The sequence below is a fragment of the Melospiza georgiana genome, chromosome 1 (genome assembly GCF_028018845.1).
Source record: "Melospiza georgiana isolate bMelGeo1 chromosome 1, bMelGeo1.pri, whole genome shotgun sequence".
Taxonomy (NCBI): domain Eukaryota; kingdom Metazoa; phylum Chordata; class Aves; order Passeriformes; family Passerellidae; genus Melospiza; species Melospiza georgiana.
This window is the reverse complement of record NC_080430.1, coordinates 21,179,749-21,197,146: the sequence shown is the minus strand read 5'-3', so window position 1 is coordinate 21,197,146 and position 17,398 is coordinate 21,179,749. Positions and strand designations below refer to the sequence as shown.

Here is a 17,398-nt window from a genome sequence, read left to right as displayed (position 1 = left end):
CATCCACAGCTTCTCTGCACAACCCTCAGTGCCTCACCATCCTCATCACAAAGAACTTCCTCCTGATTCTGATCTGATACTACTCCTTAAGTTTGAATCCATTCCTCCTTGTCCTGTCACTGCAGATGCTTGTAAACAGTCCCTCTCTGTCTTTCTTGTAGTCTCCCATCAGGTACTAGAAGGCTGCAATTAGGTCATCCTGAGCCTCCTTTTTTCCAGGGTATTCTCTAGGTTCATAATTCCTATACACTTGTAACTTCCATACCTAGGTACTTCCAAAGATCCAAGATAGCAATTAATCTCTGCATCTCATAGTTTTGACCTTCTCTGTAAATGAATGTAAACAAAATTTTATGTGATGCAAGAAGAAAAATTTACATGCCTTATGATTTCTTGGGACAGGTACTGTCTGTTTTCTATTCAAAGCAAAAAAGTCTTTCTTTACCTTCTTAAACAACGAATTATAAGACACCTAACAACTAAATAAATCCACCACAATTGGTTTTCAAGGTACATTCTAGTAGCTTTTCTCAAATATTTATGGTACTTCACTGATTCCAGTTAGTGTTGCACAATCTGAAATCTCTCTCAAACTTTTTTTCAGTTGCCAGGGTAACATGGAAACAAAGCTGCTCCTCCCACAAGAAACAGTCACATTTTCTGTGCTGGGAAATCCAGAGGCACAGCACTTCTGAAGCAATGGGGCTCCTGCAGGGAAAACCACCTTCCTGGTTACAGTGGAAATTCATGCCTTCTTAAAAATATCAAATGGCAGCAAAGCAATATGGGACTAGGATCTGAACACAAACAGCAATACAATTATGCCAGTATGAGAAATCAGAAGTCACGTCAGTTGGTTTTCTCATTGAAGTGTATCTTCAGCTTCAGGCATGACTCTCTTTTCTAATACAGAAAAGAATTTTCAAATGTTCTTGGACTCAGTGAACGTTGAACTATTAAACAATATTAGAGCAATTTTAGTACTCACACATGTTGGAGACAAGAGAAATTCCTGATATTTAAATCCACATGTTGTTAGTGTTTGCAAAAGTTCATTTCTGAAAGGAATCAAAAAGGAATTACTCCTTTCACATAGTCTTCAGCCCCTTTTTAAATCCTAAATAAACACAGATTAAATTCAACATCATATTTACGAAAGCATTCACTGAAATAATTGGACAGCAAATTATTGATTTGTCATCCATTACTGAATTTGAGAGGCAACATATAAAGTTCAGTGTTAGAGACTATTATGCATTCAAAGGCACCTCACTCTTACTACAGTGCAAATGCCTCTTCAAAAACATCCCATCTCTAGGAAAGTAATTGTGGTGTGTCAACAGGGAAACTAATCAGAGGCCAAGATACTCTCTTCATTGGGAATCATAAAACAGGAGATTAAAACCACAAATAGCTCACTAGTTCCTTCTCCTCACATACACAGCACTGGCTAAGCCTAACAAAAAGACTAAATTGAGGGATGAGAAAAACCAGTGGCTTTGATTATAAAAGTGAGGTGGGACTGTGCTTTAAAAAATGAAAATAGATTGTAAGGGAAATAATCTTAAAAGACTTTTCTTCTGTATTCCATGCAGACTGCACTAGGCTGGAACTATACAATAGGCAGGAGTTGTGACCTGTACCCAGCATTGCATGTGAGACTGCATCCCAGGTGGCATAACAGAAAACAAGTGTCCTAACTGGGGTGTTTACTGAAGTACAGCTTGTCCCAAGCCCTGATCAGCAAGGCACAGCCTAGGGAATCCCAGGGGCTACAAGAGAAGACCACGAACACTGAACCAGCTGAGCATGTCTCCCAGCTGCCTGCCACATTGATTAAGAGCACAATATGCAGGGTGGCAGCTGGTGCCTTAAGGAGCACACAGAAAGATCCCACTCTATCCCAGTGAGAGCTGAGAAGGAAGATGGCAACTCTCTCTCTCTCTTGCTTTGGTCACAAGAGAGGAGCTCTTGCTGTCATTAGGTAACTGCAGTGACACCTTTCCTCTTCCACATTTCAGACCACAACCAAATACAACCTTCTCACTGCATCTCTGGACCATTTGATGGCAGCCCTGAACCAGGGATAATCTACTCTCAACAGAGGCATTCAAGAAAGCCCCTGGACTATTCTGTGACCATAACACAAGATACCATGGGATCCTGTCATGAATGAACCCCTGAAACCTCTGAACGTAACACATATTATTATTTTCTTTGAAATAATTCTGATCTTTTCTAATTCTGATCTTTTCTAAAGCAAACATGATCATCAAACAAAATCAAATCAAATACTCATCAAATAAAATTAAAAATAAAATACTGTTGTACTTTATTCACTTAGAGACATAACCAGTTATCTAGTAAGTTCTTCTCACAACCTAAGATTTTAATTCCTCTCCCATCTCAAGTTATTTTGCTAACTCCAATTCTAGGAAAAGAAAACCCCTTCTAAAGAATAAATCCCTTCTCCTTCTAAAGAATATATCCTTTTTGCAAACTAAAACCTGCATATATTAACTACAGTTTACCTTGCAGAAGAGGATTCAAATCCTTTAACATTTTCTAAAAGTAGGTATTTTGGAAGCTTCTGAAGCCTACAAGGAAAAAAAAAAAAGCAAATCAGTGTAAAAAGACATAAAGCACATTATATTCATCCACAGATCTGATTAGCTAGCAGAAAGATCAAAGTATTTCCACATCATGCTAGCTGTTAAAGTTTAGCATCCTTAAAAAACCAACTGAATTAAAAATGTGGACTGCTGGTAAAAACCACAAACCCCACCTATGTTTGGATGAACAGCTGTACCCTCTTGTACTCCATGCATGTACTTTTGAAATTATTTATCACTTTTCATTTCCTAAAGCACAGTAATTTCATTAAACAGATTCAGTGTATAAGAGGAAATATAACTGTTGGGGGAAAACCAATTGCTACTTAGCCATAAAACTGTTGTTTTCAATTGCTTGTACCTGAAATCAATGTCAAAATGTCACATACACCTTAATGATAACACATCAGAACCAGTATTCATTTAACTGATTTAAGAAACACGATATATTTACAGTTCAAACTGCAGATATTCCCATTTTTCTAAACTCGACTTTTTTATTTTGATGGGGTGAAGGAGGTGTCTCAGCTTTAGCAGGATCAGTGCAAAGGTCTGGAAACAGGCACATTCCAAAACCAGCATATTAAATCTCTGGAGAAATGAGCATGCCCAAACTGTGCCAGGGACTCTTCCAGCAATTTAGAAGCATAGATGATTCAGATTCAAGTCTCTGGGAACATTCTGTAGCACTGATTAATTCTCTAATAAGGCTAATGTAGACACACAATGTCTGTCACACACTGGGATCTCAGAACATACAGAAGTAGAATATTAATGTCCCCAGACAGCAGCTTCATGCTTATTGAAGTTAGTGACTTTGGATTTCCACTGGAACAAATCACAGCAGAATTTGTTTCAGCACATTTTTAGTTACCACCAATTAAAAATATCATATGAATTAAAAGAACCAATGCATCTCACAAGAAACTATGCCAAACTTAAAAATACTAAAGATAATAGTGAAAAACTAATACTAAGCTGAGAAAAGCAGCATCAGCCAAATTCCTTGCAGAGGAAAGGAGAATATATCTGCTGATATGTATGTCTACCCACACTCTTCATCACTGACTACTATGAAACTTCTTTTACATCAATGAATCCAGAGCACAGCCTGAAATGCAAGCACTCATAGGGGATGGACAGATCACAAGGCAAGCAATCACTGTACAAAAAGGAAGTGTTAAGTATTTGATAGGTATTAACATTAAAAATGTTTCTGTAAAAGCAGCACTTTGGTGTTTTAGCACTGGATTTTGCCAGGTTATGGCTCGGACACAATAAACAGTATCTGGACCATTTGGGTTGGACTTTGCTGGCTGAGTGCTCCAAGGATTCCCCACATCTTTCCAGATCTTGAAATTGTCCTTTCCATTATCTCTAATATTTGTCATCCCAGGCTACCTCTGAGTCTCATTTCAGCAATATTTCATTATAAAACACTGAACAAAGATAAGTACATCCAAGGTATGAGAAATTATTTTACACTTTTCATAAACTGCATGCATACCATAGCAATTTAGAATGTAAAGGGATAATTTCTACACTAAGAATTTCCTTTTTTGAGGCTGAAGTACTCCATACTCAGTGTCTCACAAATGTATCATATTCAAAAAAAATGTAAGTGCTATCTTAGTAAAACACAAATCCACTGGAATTGAGAAACTCTACAGAAGCCATCATGTTGAACCTCCTAGTGACTACTTAGAGTGGGTGCTGTTTCAAGAACCCTCCCCAGGGAGATAAGGGACATTAGCAGTGTCTCCTGGGGTGTTGAGATAAAAGTGAGACAGCCAAGCCCAGGTCCTTTGCATAGTCATGATAAAAATATAGGCCCTGGAGTGTCTAAAGCTCTGGTTTTGAGAAGGAAAAGCTGCTGCTGTTTATCCAGCTATGTCCACACCATCTGGGAAGCAGTACCTCCATATTAAAGCACTATAATGTCCAAAAGCAGCCAGCCTCTTAACCATATTTCAGTTTAATGGAAAGGAATCCCCAGGTCACAATGCCCTTAAGGATATGGAAGATACTATTATTCTGACAAATTATTAACTTACTCAGTATCTGCCTGGTTTCAGTTTCATTTTAACAGATCAGTTTGAAACCTGTGTTACATTTCTTGTTCCACAAAAGACATCCTTTGCAACTTCTAAACAACCCACATTCTCTCCCTAATTTTGTGTCTCTGACAGAAGCAGGGGAGTAGTAATACCCATTCTTTTTTACCTAGGAATTGTCTAACTTACTGGGCTACAGAATCTGTGTTTTGTTCTGTGTTGTCTGCCACAGATTTCTTATGTAGTATGGCCCTGCCAAGCCACTCAGCCCTTCTGTGTCATTGCTCTCTCTCTGCTCATGACAAGGGCAAAGACACAGTTCCATTCAATGTTGTTGGCTGCATAAAGTTTCCAGAACAAGGATGAACACTCTTTTCTCCCAGTGCTAACAGCAGTTTGAAAGAAAGGCTTTTTGGTACTGGCTTCCTTCTGTGTTGAAAGCATTCATAAAAGAAAAAAAAAAAAGGAAAAAAAAAAGAAAAAAAGAGACACTAAACATTCATCTGTCCTTCTCCAACCCTGACATCAAGATGAACTAATGGAGGAATATATAGGTAACAGCTGTCCTAGTCTCCAGGTGAAGCAAGACTGCCAATAAAACAAATAATTATGGCTGTTTCATTAGGAACTGAGGTCTGACCAGGCAAAAAATGACAGATGAATTCAAGGACACTGTCCAGACAATGCAGTGCTATTCAAATTCTTTAGTATTACTACTCCAAACAAGAGATTGTACTACAAACCAAAAATACACAATCTGCCCTAAGATACCCAGAAGCAGCACCAAAAACAACAGAGACTTTAAGAAAGAAATGGTTGCAAGATGCATTGCATTGTACAGTCAATAGCACACTTAAACCAATTTTCAAATGGTACCTCTTCAAAAGATGACTATATGTTGAATCTAAGCTTTTGTAACCCAATATTTTAAAAACCTTTCATGTTTCCATGAGACCAATAGAAAAACTACTATATTACCTACTCCTGTTTCTATAAGAAATCAATGCAAATTTGATGTTGAACTGAAAAGAACTCTTTCTTTTCATTTATTGTGTAGGCACAGTTTAAACAGACATGCAATGAAAAGGAAACCAGACAATGAAAGCATATACAGCAACAATGAAATGATTACAGCATTAGTAAAATACAAGTATATGTAAGATACATATGATCATGTGAGAAGAAACACAGAATACAACACAGCACCAACAGTATCCCTGTAAAACATTACAGATATCTTGTCTCACTGAAATATAGAGGACCTAGTTACAACAAAGCCTATTTACAAAAGGGGCTTTACCATGGAGGTAGAAGTTCATTTATACCTTGGGAGAATGTCAAGGATATAGAGAAAGCTCTTGGTCCGTGGGTCAGACACGTCACCTTGCAGGCCAATTCTAAGAAAGAATAAAGAAACACCGGTGTATTACTCACTGACATTTGAGTTACATTTTTCTACAGAATGCAGACACTTGGCTTTGTGTTTTGAAAGGGAATTCTGCAAAGGCATCACATACAGACAGGAGGACCTGCTCACAGAGGCAGTGTCCTGAGAGATGCTCTAAGGAATGAAAGTCTGCCCCTGGAATCCATCAGCTCACAGCAAAGTTAAAATTGAAGCATTCAGTAATGAAATCCACTCCTCAGTCTGCAAAGGCTTTAGCATTCTGGTCTTGTCCAGCAAAGCCTTTGAACATACTTGGCTCTGAATGAACAAAAAACCCCCACTGGGTTTCTGGGAATACCCTGCTACTTTGCACTGAATATATTAAATTATTTCTATGAATTAAAGCCTCATTGTTCACCATTTAGCAGGATGGAGCCCCACATGAATAACTTTGGAAGCAATTTTGTAACACTAAACTGGAAAGATTATGTAGGTTACAAAAATGATAATGATTCCAGGCCTGTGTTTCCCTAGCTTATACTTGTATTAGCTCATAAAAAAAGAATCAAAGCTTTGTAGAAGAGCTTTAACATGTATCTAAATTAATCAATCAGTCATACACAGATTTTTCTTTTCATTATATTATAAAGAAAAAAAATCTGAAATGTTTCCTATATAAATCATAGGTTTGCACTTATTCATTTTTACGGATCAGCACCACTTTACAGGGATTTCTTTTCAGTCTTAGAACATCCAGTAAGATACACTTTCTTATACAATCATTATTATCACCATCAATAGATTTTTTTCATGAAGCTACTATTTTGCATGAGTGCAGTTACTAGAATCTTATCCCACTGGTCACTGTTGTCAAATGATATGAATTACAAATTAATCTGACAAATAACATCTCAGTAAACTCAGTCCTTAATCAGCAAGATATTTCTCTTTATCATCCACAAAATCATTTCAAAGCCATTATCCTTCTGGTCTTGGCTAAAATAGAATTATTCTTCAGAATAAATTGTTTGTGTGCATTTGCAATTTTCAAAGTACAAATAAAATCAGATTATACTCTTAAATCTCAGGCAGAACTGAGAAATTCCAATCCTCCTTTTGGGCTTGGCCCAGGAAAATATTAGATTGAAATCTAAAAGGAAAGGCAGGACTCCCAAACACTAAATTTCACTAGTAGAGGAATAATACAGTTCACAAAATTGGTGCTGTAAGAAGATTACTTAACTTAAACTGAATTAATATATACATATGCAAGAAATGTGATCAACAATTAAGATGCAAATTGTTGCATTTCTTTCACCTCAGTAAACACCATGGTGAACAGAGCTACAAAACATTTGCTTAAGAAGAGAAAGATCACAGATCACACACACAGTGTCACTATCTCTTGATAACATTTCTCCTTTGACCATATACAGTATAAAAGTGCAATATACAGCAATTAACTGCATTTTTTAACCAAGTGTGCTGTACCTACCTTGTAAAAGGCTGACAGGGAGGACTCATCAAAATCATATCAAAAGATAATCTGTCAAATTCTTTCAGTGTTATTCCCTGAAAACAGAAAAAAATAGAAGAATGTTGAGTGCTGTGAATTGTATGAAATTCCCAAGTTATCTTTCAGATCAAACGAGCCCTCTTACTTCCAGTGTGTTTCATTTAGCAAAACCTACCTAATCTCTCATTTGACCTAGTAATTTCAAAATCCTTCCTACCGTGGCAAACCACAAAACATAAATATCCATTCACTGCTCTTCATATGAAACAAAACACTAATAAGGTTAGTCTATACATAATCTTGAGGTTTTTAGCTGCTCATTCTTTGAGGTGTGCAGTGGTTCTTTCAGCAGATACTCACCTGTTATTTCTCCTGGAAATAAAGTATCATTACTCAGATATTAAGTCTCTGTACATCAAAACCAGTGTTCACATACTCAAAATATGTGTAAAAACATCTGAGAAGAAAAGTAGCTCAAGTGTAAATATGATAATTTTTATGCAACCAAACTATGGGGTTTAGCTCTTAGGGGCTCACTGGCAATGCACCTTATAAAGTTTATTTCATTGTTTTTCCCCTATACAAATTAATCAAAGATATTGTATGGCTGAAATTCTCTACAAAGACAATCCTGCTTAGAAAGGAAAGAATTAGGTCTGTGGTAGGAATTAATTACACAGAAATTAGAAATTCCTCTAAACTAAGTTTTCACCAACACTAGAAGATCAACACAAAGGGCCAGGAGGAAAGAAGGACAATGATCAAGTAACTATGACTTGGACAAAGAAATCACTCCTTACATATTCTGAGGGATACCTATGCAGCAAATGTAATGTAGCTACCCTCAGAAAACAAGACAAAAGCTGCTGGTTTTTTCCATTATATTTGAAGAAGGTGTCACTGACTCTAATAATCTGCTCTAAAATGATACAGGCAAAGATTAATTTTCTTTTTCCATTATACAACTATCACTTAGCCAGTTATTATTGAGTGCTGAATAAGCATTTAACCTTTAGCCACCTATTTAACTCTTACTTAAGCTGGTGTCTTAAAACAGACACAGTATCTATTACTGTCATGTTGTAAAACCATAAAAGAAGATTAAGAAGTATACAGTAATTTCTAACTCAATCCAAGCAAAACTCCATGCCTAGCTTGCCTCTCATCTATTAAAACAGACAACTTTAATCCAATTTTACTTAATTATTTTCCAAATAATTTGGCAAGTGACAGAATTCCTAAAACATTTTATCTGTTGAGCCCATTAAAAAAGATTCAAGAGTGTTCAGTTCAATAGATTTTGTTGTATTTCTCTGAGCCCAACTATAACTTCAAAACAAAGGCATGTCCCCAAGTAATTTAATTACATTTTTTCAAACTACATGAAAATATTTTTTTAATCTAAAAACATGTTTTTTGACATTCTTTTACTGATGGTAAGCATTCCCCTTGTCATTTATATAACCTTTCTTCATGCAGAAGGCAAGACTTTCTAGAAAAGCCTGCAGTATGAAATCCCTCTTACTTCAACAAGCAAACAGCACAAGCCATCAAAGTTATTGTACAACTGCTTTATTCATAATAACATAAATATTTCTGTTTCTCTTGTTACTAATAAAGACAATGAAAGCAACTCACATCCCAGAAATGCCAGACTACAGTAAAAAGCACATTAATTACTCACCTCAATAGTCTTTGCCCATAACGGGGTGCTGGGAAAGTTGTGCTTATAAACATCATTGGCAAGAGTGTTCACATCAACAGCAGCTACAACTTCTGCATATGTGCAGCTTTCTAAAATTAAAAAAAAAAGAAATTTGAAAACTCTAGTATCTCTTTACTACTCTTAGAAAAATGTATTTGCTCAGCTGTGTTACAGCATCGCTAAAATACAAAAGGCAAATTACACCATCAAATTCTGCTGTGTTGTCTTTGAAACTTTGTATAAAAAATATACTGTTTTTCTAATCATATGGGCAATACTTCCCTTCTTTATACATCCAAAAATGGAAGCTAAAGTAGACAAAATATTCCAAACAGGGTGCACCTCTGCAACATTTCCACCTCTGTGCAGGTCTCTGTGGCAGCAAGTTCCTGGCTACAGGAATCCTAAGTCAATCTGCCAAGCCCCACTGCCACTGCCTTATCCTCTGACAACTTACAAGAAATAAGTGAGTTGTTTTAGAGGTGTACTACTTCTCATTATGAAAAAACAGCACCAATATATTTGATATATGTCTACTCTTCCAATAAAAATTTAAGCTGTCTGAAAAACATTTGTGCTTACATTTCAGTAAAGCCTTAGGCCTCAAACTCAACAGCTGCCTCCTTTGAGTTAAAGGTCCCAAAATACCAAACTTGGCAGCTTCTCCTCTCTTGGGCAGAGGTGTTATTGAAGAGAGGACAGTGTAACAAACTCAGAGCTAAAACCCTGAAATAAAAATATACTAAAAAGGAATGTAAATAAACAACTGTTAATTTATAAAGAGAGCAATAGGTTCTACAGAAGCTAAAGAGATAAAAAGAGCAATGTTTACTCCATTGCTCATCATGGCACACTATTTGTTATTACTAAACACAATACCTTCACTGAGGGTTTTTATCCAAGAAGACGGGCTGTGGTCACTGTCACAGCTGCAGGCAGAGAAGTGACCCAACCTCCTGATACCCAAGATCAGTATCAACCACCAGGATATTTACATTATGGTCAGCATTACAAAGCCTCAGCTGAAACACAGGCAACTTTAAAAAAGCTTTTGTAAACCAAAAGAAACAAGGCAAATAGCCACATGCCTTTGAATAATCTCACAATATGCTCAAGTAACACATTAACAAATGACCTTATGAGACACTGCATGAATTACTGCTAGTCAGCTAATTATTTACAGTTTGAGAGGATGAAAGCCCAACTGGGATGATCCCAGTGGATTTCATTTTGAATAATGCAGTTACCATCCATCTACTATCTTTCAGGTTTTCAAGGCTGTCTTAGCCAAAACTAAGATGAAAGAGAAATCTGGGTATTGAAAAGATTGTAGCAGACATTTTAACAAGGACCAGGCCGGTCCTTCCAGGTTTACTTGATGCAATCAAGGGCAAAAAGATAAGGTTTTTCACAAGATAAATACTTACAGACCATTAAGGGTCAGCATAGAAATCACTGTTTGCCATTACTGTCTTGACCCTTTGACCAGAAGTTGTAACTGAGATCTCAATACAGGTGTATCCACAGGGACAATAGCATGACTACACCTGAGATTACAGAACAGGTAAGTTAACACTGACACCTAGCGTGAAAAGAAAGCTGGATATATATCTCAACTTAAAAACGTGCTCAAGAACCAACACTTCCATCTTCCTAAAACAAAGCTGCAGCATCTAAGGAACAGGAGCAAACTTCCAATACTATTAAAGAGATCACTTTTCTCACTCACTCCTTCAGTTCTTAAAACATATTGCCCTAACAAGCTAACTCTTACTGTGTTTTCCAGGTACTGCAGAAGAAAAATAAAATTAACAAAATCAAGACCCTCAAATTATTATCTAAATTAATACATAGTTTTAAAAGGGCAATAGGAAAAGCAAGCTGTGTGCTTTCTCCCACAACTCATGATTCAGACACTTGTTTTTTTTACTGCCATCCATTCAGTATCTCTCTGCATACCTACAAGAAAAACTAGCAACTGAGGTCTTCACAGGCCCAAAAGCCTGGAGACTTGGAAGAGAGCTCACAGCTAATAGTAACCTATTGAATCCCCTTGCAATACAATGTTCCGTCTAAAGTAGAGAAGTAAACCAGCGTGGAAAAAGGACAGGAACTTTTCCTCAAGTACTCCACCTGAGATCCCCTCTTCCTATTTCAAAGACCTGGTAACTTTTTCAAAGCTTCTCCTCCATTTCATTTCAAAGTTGCAGCTCACTTGGGAATTCCTGTTAGAGAACAGACTCCCTCGAAAAGCTGATTAAGCATATTTGTGTGGAAATGCCCTGGAAACGCATGAAGGAGCTCGAGCAGACAAGCAGCTCTCACACATCCAATCTAACAAAGAAAAGCTTGTCTAAATTTCAAACAATGTGAAAATGCAACATTTTTAAAGAACTTCTCCTGAAAGTTAAATAACTTTATGTCAAACTGTGATATTCTGCTTTTCTATAGCAATTACATTTACTACTTGAAAATTACTAAAAGGAATGCATCATAAAAAAGCCTGAAAGCAGAATCTAAGAAAAACAGAATCAAGACTGTGTTTAACTATCCCCACTGACAAAAGGCACAAAACTAACTCAGGAATTGCTGACTTGGTGGGATGCTAAATCAACTCCCCCAAATACATAGCAAAGCTTCAATACAGAAACAGACACAGCTCTTGAGAATTTTTTATCCCCCTCAAATAAGTACATCCAATCTTCAAAACACAGATATCTAAGAGAATTATGACAATGCAGGAAACAGCATCATTTTATTCAGACTAAAGAAAAATACACATTTCCTAAGTGAAACTAACTGGCTGCTGGAATACATGATTTGCAGGATTTCTCAACATCAGTTTTTGAACTGACACTTTTCATTTCTGAGCAAGATGACATGGTTCAAATGGAAGCTACAGATATGGTGAGGAAGTTACTGAGGGAGGTGTTATGACTTATTTTTAGGCAGACTAGATTGTAATATTTTCTCTTGGCTGAAAGCAGGTGAAATTTGCATCATCCTATTAGTAATGTACTGATTTCACACTTAAAGCTGCAAACCTCTTGGACCCAGACAGTAGAAACTCTTTGACTGTTACTTAAACTGCCTAAAGAGGCAGCAATCAAACTTTGGGTCCCTGTTCTCTCCTTTATTGAACATACAATGCTTACAACCCCTTTCAGGTATGGAGTTGTCATTTTTGAGGAAAATTTTAAGGATTCCAGTTTTAAGGACTGGAAGGAGATGCATTCGAAACAAAGAAAGACAGGATGTGTGCATTAGCTTCTGATTTGAAACAGTAAACTCAAAGAGTGTCACCTTCAAATGCCAGAAATAAAATTTCTGACATTACAATATCTGTCCTTTTCCTCTTTAGAATTGATTCCTTTGTCATGTGTTTCTGCAGACCTTAAAATTAACATAGATCTGTTTATATTCATTACTGTACTTTTACAATAGAGTTATCAATGTCAACAGAACACATGAAATACACTGTGTTACAGCAAGGGCAGTTTGGTGGATTTCAGTATATTGCAAAATAGGAGCCAGAAGAATTATCTTTTCTGACAGGTACATGGAAACAGATGGAAAAGGGAAGATTAGTCACAACTTTTGTCAGTCCTGTTTCCTTTTAAAACAGAGAGCAAAGACTTAATTTCTGAGTGTCAGCTCTTGGCTGAAATGATTAGGCTGAACTGTCCATGGCTACAGTGAACACAACCATCAGCAAACTTGATACTGGGTTCCTGCAGGATACCTAGCAACTCCTTTCACTGCTCTATTTGTAAAGGATTTAATCATGTTAAGCCTGACATTATGGCACAACTGGTACCATCCCATGCTACAGAGAGCTGTATTTTGAAGAAGCATTAAATTGAGTTTAGGTGTAAAAACTCACTCAAACCAGCAGTATTTTTGTTTTGCATTGTGCTGAATGTCAAAGCCAGCTTTGTCTCCTTTGCCTTTCCTGGTGGGATAGCTTTGCCCAGTGTAAATACACACACCAGTTTACTGTGCTGTGCAATTCACAGAGCCAATCAAATAAAGTGAACGGACATGCATGACAGAGAACAAGAGACAAAAGTTGTTACTCTGCAAATTGAAATATAACATTTGCAGAGGAAAAATATCACCAACTTCATCACTGCAAATTTATGGTATTTTTTAGAATATGTCCTTTAGTGTTTCGTGCAAGAGGACTTTTTTCAGGGACCTGGCAGATTAAAAACACTTTTGGCAGAGACATGGAACCCAGTTTTCATGGGAAAACTGCCTAAATTAAGAAGCCAGTTTAGGTTTGTTTTGGTTGGGAAGGAGGAAGAGCAGGCTGTTTGTTTCATGGAAAGTTGCTAAGGAAATGAATATGTAGCCATAGACTTTCTAAAAATAAAACACTATTTTTCACTGCAAAAACTCTGCACTTTATAAAGAACAAATTCACTCACTCACACACACAAAAATTATCATAGATTTAGACATATTTGACTTCAACATCAAACTTTATAAATCCCAAAAGGCTTGGGTTACAGAGTGGGAAGAAGAAAGAAATACCCTTTCATCCCTTAGCTGTCTCAATCTTTCAAGAGTGTGAATATGAAGAGACTCCCTGATTTCGGACTTTAACTAAGCTCAACTTTACCATCTTTTGATGGTATCTTTATCAAAAGATATATGTCAAAAGGTCTTTGGTGTTAAAATATTATTATAAAGCATTCATAATCTAAAACCAGAAATTCTACATGTGCTGATATATCTACAGCTAAAGTACCAACACAGAGCTAGACAATCCCCAGGATTCTTCTTTTTCAGCTTTAGACTGAAGCCTAAATTCAGAAACAGCCTTCTCTGCATTGTCAAAAAGAATGTGATTCAGCTATGAAACTAGGTACTCCAAATTTCTATGTACTCTTTACAGAGAAACACAAGAGACTATACACTTCCATCAATATGTGAAAATGAAATTATTTTTTCCTGTAGGCAAAGACAATCTCAAAATCAATTGCATTCTATTTGGTACCAAATGCATTCTGCATTAATGACAGCTGCCAAAACAACAACCATCTTCATCCTGCAAGCTATCCTATAACAAAGTTTTTGAAAGATCACAGCCAAGAAGGGAATCAAGATACGAAAGTCAGCATCAGATTTCCTGAGAAATACCTATTTGCCAATTGAAACACTGGCAATTTCACAGAAAAGCTGGACCAGCTGAGTTAACCATAATTGACCCATTACATGGCCAGGAACTAGCCTGCAAGAATTGCAGAATCACTTTTGTAGAAAAAGGCTTTCCCAGGATGCTGCCACTGAAATACCACATGCTCCCTCTGTTTTCTACATCTTCCTACTATTTTTCTTGGCTTATAGATTCACTAGAAACCATACTAAGATAACATGTTATTATACATAATCCTCATCTGTTGTGCATCTGGCATATGGAAGCACTGGAACAATGGAGGCCTTTCTTTCAAACTTCACATTTATATGGAAAAAAACCCCACAACCCTTCTAATATTTCTATGCACAATTTAAAAGAAGATGCTGAACAATCTGCCACTGGCTAAATGGAGGATAGGATCAGACAGCATGGTTTCATGTACACATATAGGCCAAAATCTTATAAGAAACACATTATTAAAGTACTTACAGGGGAACATTCACTTCTTTTCTCTTTTATTTGCATGTAAAAGCAAACACTTCAATGCCCCTTGACTTTGTTCCTTCATAAACTGTGTAAGAAAACTGAATCCAGATGTCCAAAGGACATTAAAAACCAGTAGAAATTATCAAATGCCTAAGTATATCTCTGCTCCCAAATGAAATCCAATTCATCAAAACCAGTTTTATATAATAACCTGTTATTAAATACCTACTGCAAATTTTGTAGGACATCTTTTATAATCAAATTGCCTGACTATTACTTTTAGCAAGACTCTAAACAAGATTTTCATCTAGAAGTGAATGGTTTGGACCTTTCCTGAGACAACACAATGAACTCCCAAATGCTTCCCAGAAACATTAGCACCCAGACTGAAAAATACTATACCAACTGCAATGCAAATAGCTTTGTGTCTATCCACTTTGCAAATTTCAATTGGTACCTGACCGTTTTGAACTAGTTAGGGTCATTTACACAAATAATAAACTAAATGTCCTTATTTACAGTCCCTTTATCTGCTTTGGCTGATACCACTACAGAAAAATCTCAGTCTCACTGTTCATACCTACTGAAATTTCTTCAGTCAAATGCCAACCCATAGGAGCAGAAATTACACCAAAGACTGACACTGAATCAGTTGTGTTCTGCAAGCTCAGAAACAGTAAACGTGGAAGTAAATTCACCTTTTCAGGAAATAATACAAGGGGTTTGGTTAAGTCCTTCAGTCTCCAAACTACACCATTAGGTGACATGATTTCAAGGCTTCTTACTTGTAGTAACTATCCACTGGGGCATCACTAATTCTGTGTATCTTTTGGATAAAAGTTTACAGTCTTCTGATAATCTAATGAGGCATTCCCAACATTCCCACCCTTTAAGTATTACTGAGTTGCAAGTGATGTTTTCACAGTGGAAACTCACAGGACATCACATCTAGCATGATAATTTACTAAACATTGCAGCACACTACTGAACTGCCCCAAGACATCCATTATTATGGCAAGAACACAGCTAGGTAATTCAGTAAAGAGTGAAGGAAGCATGGTGTAGGCTAACTTTCAGGAACCAGTCCACTGTCTTTGGAAATATGGAAATTGTCTACAATACAACACGGGTAGCTTGCCATCACTTCAGGAATCTGGTTACCAGAAAAGCAGCATATTACCATTAGTGTGTATACTACACACAAGGCATAAAACTCTATTTTTACTCTACAAAAACTCAAAAATGTGCAGTTCCAGACAAAGCTATACTTGCCTCTTAATATTCTAAGAATGTCTCTGGAAATAAGGAAAATACATCCTCAAAACAAGTGGTTAGGAACCATGTAGGAACCGATTTTGTTGTGTATTTGTAAATAATAAATACATTAAAATATATGTTATACATTTATATTCATAAATAAAGCACTTAGACACATTCTAGCAAAAACAGGATAGTAGGAAAAATGCCACTCTGACAACTCTGAGTGTGTTTTAGGTAAATAAATGATGCTAAACAGATTTCACACTGTAAGCATAGTCTTAATATTTCATAGCTCCCTGGAAAAGTAGCAAGATAAGGCAAGTTTCCACCTGATGTTTTTATGACTGCTCTCTGCTAATGCTCCTGAAGACTGAAAGATGTGAAGGATTGTAGTTACAGTTAAAATTATTATGGTGATTATCATAAGTTATACTAATGTGTGTTGAAACATGGATTCAAAGTAATAAGGTCCAGAGTACTTTACAACAGAAATGAATAGCCCAAACTCAATTTTTAATTTGGGGAAGCCAATTCACAGAGTCAACAGGACCTGCTGAAGGTCACCCAGGCTGTGCCTCAACCATTCAGCAAATTGAGGTCCAGGGTTCCTTGTGTCTGATCAAAAACTCACCTGGGAACATGGGCTGGTGTGAACCCTCTGTACCAGCTCAAATTCCACATTTAATTTTCATGTTTATGAAACGTTACACCAGCCTCAGATGGTCAGGCTTGCTTATATCGGAACATGGCTCAGCTGCTCCCCTAACTATGGGCTAGGAAGCCAAGTCCACGTGGATGCCAGTGGGAAACCCTGGCGCGTGGTTATCATCCTGGGCATCCCAGTGATCCCCATCCCCTCTGCAGCAGGGGTGCCTCTGTATTACACACAGCACATAACAACAAACACAAAACCACGGCCTCTCCAGAAGCGGCTGCCTGGGCCCAACAAGGAACAGAGATCCCTAATTTCTGTCCCAACGTGCTCCTGGTGCCACACGCCGGGCTGGCGAAGGGGCTGTGGGAGGAAAGGGGCCACCTTCGCCCGCCCCATCGAGAGAGGGGCACCCTGCATTGCCCGCCCTGGAGAAGCCGGAGCCCCCGAGGGCGGGGTGTCCCGGGCGGGGCGGGCAGCACGGAGCCCCGCGGGACGCGCCGGTACCTCTGAGGGCCTGGTGCATGCCCCCGATGCCGCTGTACAGCTCCAGCACCCGCAGCGCCGCCATGCTCGGCCCGCC

General features: G+C 37.5%; 1 protein-coding gene across 2 annotated transcripts in view; it reads right to left on the bottom strand.

Moving 5' to 3' along the window:
• Positions 1-17,398, bottom strand: part of TRDMT1 (tRNA aspartic acid methyltransferase 1) — a 28,760-nt gene extending 11,362 nt beyond the window's left edge. The window contains exons 1-6 of one of the 2 annotated variants that reach the window (XM_058035283.1): positions 17,323-17,398; positions 9,254-9,363; positions 7,549-7,625; positions 5,992-6,063; positions 2,532-2,597; positions 989-1,058 (exon numbers count right to left, since the gene is read on the bottom strand). In XM_058035283.1, coding sequence (XP_057891266.1) covers positions 989-1,058; positions 2,532-2,597; positions 5,992-6,063; positions 7,549-7,625; positions 9,254-9,363; positions 17,323-17,386 — 459 coding nt within the window. In that variant the 5' untranslated portion in view covers positions 17,387-17,398. Of the gene's footprint in view, positions 1-988; positions 1,059-2,531; positions 2,598-5,991; positions 6,064-7,548; positions 7,626-9,253; positions 9,364-17,322 lie in introns of those variants that run through there. The other variant, XM_058035292.1, reaches the window with a different exon arrangement.